The following is a 4,971-nucleotide window of genomic DNA, read 5'->3' on the forward strand; positions in this document are numbered from 1 at the left end:
GAGAATACTCCCGTCTGAGAATCACAAGGTGAAAATGGCATTAATCTCTCTCACCAAGTTCTTAGTCAATGATTTGTCAAATTTGAATATTCATTTTCCAGAATATGAGTTCCAGAAAATGAGTCCCTTTACTACTGTGCTCAGTGAGGCTCCCACTGGATAAGATGTCACCATTCTCTCTATTTGGGCCCTGAGGCCAGTGAATCAGTGGACAAAGTCAGAGGCCACAGTATTCATGGACCCCAGTCACCATGATCAGGTGGAGGTCGTGCAACATGTGTGGCCCACCTGTGGTAGAGCAGATGGGAGTGTGAATCTGGAAAAATCACTGAGTGAGGACGGTGGAGCCTGTGTAGCGTCGCCGTTACTCTGAGGAGAAGATTGTCGGTATTAGGGTGTAAAAATGCAGAGCAATAAAACTTTTAATTTGGAGAAGCAGAACCATACTTCCAGGAAGCATCATCAACATCACCACCAGCAGCACCACCAGTCACAGCCGCAGCAGCAGCAGCCGCAGCCGCAGCCACAGCCACAGCAGCAGGCACAGCCACAGCAGCAGCCACAGCAGCAGCCACAGCAGCAGCCGCACCACCTGCAAATGGGCAACAGGCCAGCAGCCAAAATGAAGGTTTGACTATTGACCTGAAGAATTTTAGGAAAGCAGGAGAGAAGACCTTTACCCAACGTAGCTGTCTCTTTGTGGGCAATCTTCCCCCAGATATCACTGAGGAGGAAATGAGGAAACTATTTGAAAAATATGGGAAAGCAGGAGAAGTTTTCATTCATAAGGATAAAGGCTTTGGCTTTATCCGCTTGGAAACACGAACCCTTGCGGAGATTGCCAAAGTGGAGCTCGATCATATGCCCCTCTGTGGAAAACAACTGCGTGTGCGCTTTGCCTGCCATAGTGCATCCCTTACAGTCCGAAACCTTCCTCAGTATGTGTCCAATGAGCTACTGGAAGAAGCCTTTTCTGTGTTTGGCCAGGTGGAAAGGGCTGTAGTTATTGTGGATGATCGAGGAAGGCCCTCAGGGAAAGGCATTGTTGAGTTCTCAGGGAAGCCAGCTGCTCAGAAAGCTCTTGACAGATGCAGTGAAGGATCTTTCCTGCTAACCACATTTCCTCGGCCTGTGACTGTGGAGCCTGTGGACCAGTCAGATGATGAAGAAGGACTTCCAGAAAAACTTGTTAAAAAGAACCAACAATTTCACAAGGAGCGAGAGCAGCCACCTAGATTTGCACAACCTGGCTCCTTTGAATATGAATATGCCATGTGCTGGAAGGCATTTATTGAGATGGAGAAGCAGCAGCAGGATCAAGTGGACCGCAATATCAAGGAAGCTCGTGAGAAGCTGGAGATGGAGATGGAGGTTGCTCGCCATGAGCACCAGGTTATGCTGATGAGGCAAGATTTGATAAGATGCCAAGAAGAACTTCGGAGAATGGAAGAGCTGCATAACCAAGAGGTCCAAAAATGAAAGCAACTGAGCTCAGGCAGAAAGAGGAGTGTAGGCGCTGTGAAGAAGAAATGCGGCGGCAACAAGAAGAGATGAGGGGGCGACAGCAGGGAGGATTCAAGGGAACCTTCCCTGATGCGAGAGAACAAGAGATTTGGATGGGCCAGATGGCTATGGGAGGTGCTATGGGCATAAACAACAGAGGCGCCATGCCCCCTGCTCCTGTGCCGGCTGGCACCCCAGCTCCTCCAGGACCTGCTACTATGATGCCAGATGGAACATTGGGACTGACCCCACCAACAAGTGAATGCTTTGGCCAGGCTGCTACAATGGAAGGAATCGGGGCAATTGGTGGAACCCCTCCTGCATTGAACCGTGCAGCTCCTGGAGCTGAATTTGCTCCAAACAAACGTCGCCGATACTAATAAAGTTGCAGTGTCTAGTTTCCTGAAACCCTTAAAAGAAGGAACCCTTTTGGACTAGCCAGAATTCTAACTTGAAAAAATGTTAGGGATTCCTCCCAATAGTTAGGTCTTCCCTGCCTGGTACTACTCTAAGGGAGCATGCTGGAGGCAGAGGGCAAGGGAGGGGTGATATTTAACGAATCAGTTCTGTGTGGTATATTGTTTAATCAATTTCTGTGTGATGCATTCCTGAAATTTCAAATATAATTAATTGTTGAAGGCCTGGGGCAACCATGACAATGGTTCCTTGGAGTCCCATTAATCTTGATCATTCCGGTTTTTTGTCCATTGTGTTTTATTTGCTTTCTACACCCCTCTCTCCAGAGACATTGCCACATATACCACAAAAAACAAACATCTCCATCTCCCAGTGACCTTAGCCCCATTGCTCCATTTGCTCCCAGATGAGGATTCAGGCAAATGTCCACAGAGGTCACAGACAGCTTATGTGTGTTCTGTTATATCCCATATATTATCCTTTCATGTAGTAAAGACATTTTCTCTTAGAGATTTTCATTTTAGTATATCTTAAAAAAATTCTTGTGTTAACTTGCCTCCATGTTTTCCTTGGGTAAGAACGTCCTAGGAATGACCCTTTTATGTCCATGATGTTGCTCTTCATAGCTTTTCTTGATAGGCTTAGTACAATCTTGGGAACAGGGTTGCTGTATGCTGAAGGTCTGACAGTAGCTCTTAGCCTTGCCTATCTTAGATAAGTATGCTGTGCATTTTTATTGGTGTACCATGTTTGATTTATCCCTGATACCTTAAATTTCGAGTTTTCTGAGAAATGGAGTGGTAATACAGCATCAACCTATCAAAGTACATTTTAAGCCTTTAAAAAAAAAAAGAAAGAAAGAAAGAAAATTCACTGAGTATGGAAAACTATAGTAGTCATGGCCTGACAATTACTTTTTTTTGTCTTTTTCGTTTTTTTTATCGGTACCAGGGATCGAACTCACGACTGCCTGCTTGCAAGGTAGGCGCTTATGCCATTGAGCTAAACCCCCAGGCCCGGCCTGATAATTACTAAACATTAGTTAAGGACTCAACTCGAGGCTCCAATCCCTGGATATAGGTCTAGAAACCAGCAAAGGCAATCTGCAGTGTTGACGGAAGTACACGAAATCTTGGTGACAGAAGATAACAGCCCCCTGTCCTGGCACCAGGATCTCCTGCAATGGAGGAGGAAGTGTAACTGGTTCTCCTAATGCTCTTGAATCCAAGAGCTATTGTCCACTACCACCATCCAGGGGCAAAGGCAAAGTTCCCCTCAGAGTTCCTGCCCAATGCCTGCCCTCTTGGTACTAACAGGAAATGTGTGTGTGTGTGTGTGCGTGTGTGTGTGTGTGTGTGTGTGTGTGTGTGTGTGTGTGTGTGTGTGCAGGGTGTGGGGGAAGGTGTCTCAGAGGTCAGTCCTGTGGGAAAAGGTGTGGGTCAGAGTAGAGAAGGACTGGACTGTTCTCCAGACTCAGTCGATCTCACAGGTCACTCTGGAACTTGGGTGCCCTCTCAGAGGGTCTGGATTTGGGAAGCCCTCAGTACAGCCGTGGCACAGGACATGGAAGCTCCCCTAGGCTGAAAGTGAGGATAGGGGGCTCTGCTGAAAGCTGTCAGCCACTGACTCTCTTAGCAGGTGGACAAATCTGTGCCCCAGGTAGAAGGAGGCGTGGACAGTACACCCCTGGATCTGGGAAGCACGGAGCACTGAGAGCTGAGGAGGGAAGCTGGATGCCAATGAAGACAGGTGTGTCAGCCCCATGAGCAGCACACAGCGTGGGGATTCCTGGGGATCAGGAAAGGCAGCTCTGGAGGGGCTCACCAGGGAACAACCCCAGAAAAGGACTGACTCCTTCTGTGTCCACGGAGAACTTCCCGCAGCCATCTGTACCTCATTTTCGATTGTGTATTTTGTGTCTGAAGAGAGAATTATGGCTATGTCTGTCTCAGTATGTTACTGTGATGCTACAAGGAGGCAATATTTTAAAGCCCTTCAAACAATGCTTTAGAATAAGTTCTACAAAATGTTTCATTTGTTGATAAGAATGGGTCAGGCAGCAGCATTATTAGCAACCATTAGAAAGTAAATGTAAAAGAAATATTGGCACAAGCAGATATCTGGGTAAAACTGGCTACAGAATATCAGATAATGAAGGAAACTTTTTTTTTTAAGGAGGGAAAAACTTGGCTCAATTTTAGGTAAATTAAACCTTTTCATGTAAATTTGCAAATTGTGCTTTATACTCTAAGATATATATCTATATTCATATAATTATAGTCAATTGCAGATTTTGTGCAACTGTGATAAAAATGATCATGTAAACAAAGAGAGTTTGTGGAAATATTTCTTTTAACTCAAAAGAAATGCTATATACCTGCAACAATACAGATTGGAAGAGAAAGAGGGTTATCTAACAAGGTTTATTCCAAAGAAGAAAAACTAAGTAGTAATTTTCTAAATGACAATGAGAATTCTTTCAAAGACGTTTAAAGACACATTCAGAGACACCTATGCATACAGATTTTTTGTTTTGTACCGGGTATCGAGCTCATGACCACATGCTCTCCAGGCAGTGGCCTCTACCTCTCAGCTAAACCTCTGGCTCACATTCAGATAGTTTTTTCCCACTAGGTCATACAATAGGAATTGTGTGCACAAAGATACCTGCAACCGTTCACGGAGCAGATGCAAAGCTGTGGCCCCAGCTCGTCGCTCCTCTCTCTGTAGATTCCTCCCACACTCAGCCGCCCAGCGGTGAGAAGATCTGCTCTGTGTGCTCCTGGATGAAGGAGGAAGGCTTGGGTGTCAGCAGCTTCGTTCCCCTAGGTCTTCCCTATTGCTGAATTCTCCATAGCTATTTCTCTGCGTGGTGATTGGAGAGCACACTGCAGGACCACATGTCTGGAGCACACAACAGTACGAATGCTGGGTGTGTTCTGGAAAAATGAGTAGATGAGCTGCAGAAGCAGAGAATCATGGGCAGATACAGTCCCCACGCTGAGGGGAGGTGACGGAGGGCGGAAATCATGAGAGGTCAGCTGCACTGTG

At 46.1% G+C, this 4,971-nt stretch overlaps 1 protein-coding gene across 1 annotated transcript; it reads left to right on the forward strand.

The window, feature by feature from the left end:
• Nucleotides 1-340: 340 nt before the first annotated feature.
• LOC100722482 (non-POU domain-containing octamer-binding protein-like) lies at nt 341-2,145 on the forward strand. Its single transcript, XM_013151462.2, is given in 3 exon segments — nt 341-533; nt 584-1,483; nt 1,486-2,145. Coding segments are annotated over 3 exon segments (1,428 nt in total). The 5' UTR covers nt 341-403; the 3' UTR covers nt 1,884-2,145.
• Nucleotides 2,146-4,971: the final 2,826 nt, after the last annotated feature.

The sequence above is a fragment of the Cavia porcellus genome, unplaced genomic scaffold, assembly GCF_034190915.1.
Source record: "Cavia porcellus strain 051 isolate PalLab524CR breed Dunkin Hartley unplaced genomic scaffold, mCavPor4.1 scaffold_23, whole genome shotgun sequence".
Lineage (NCBI taxonomy): Eukaryota > Metazoa > Chordata > Mammalia > Rodentia > Caviidae > Cavia > Cavia porcellus.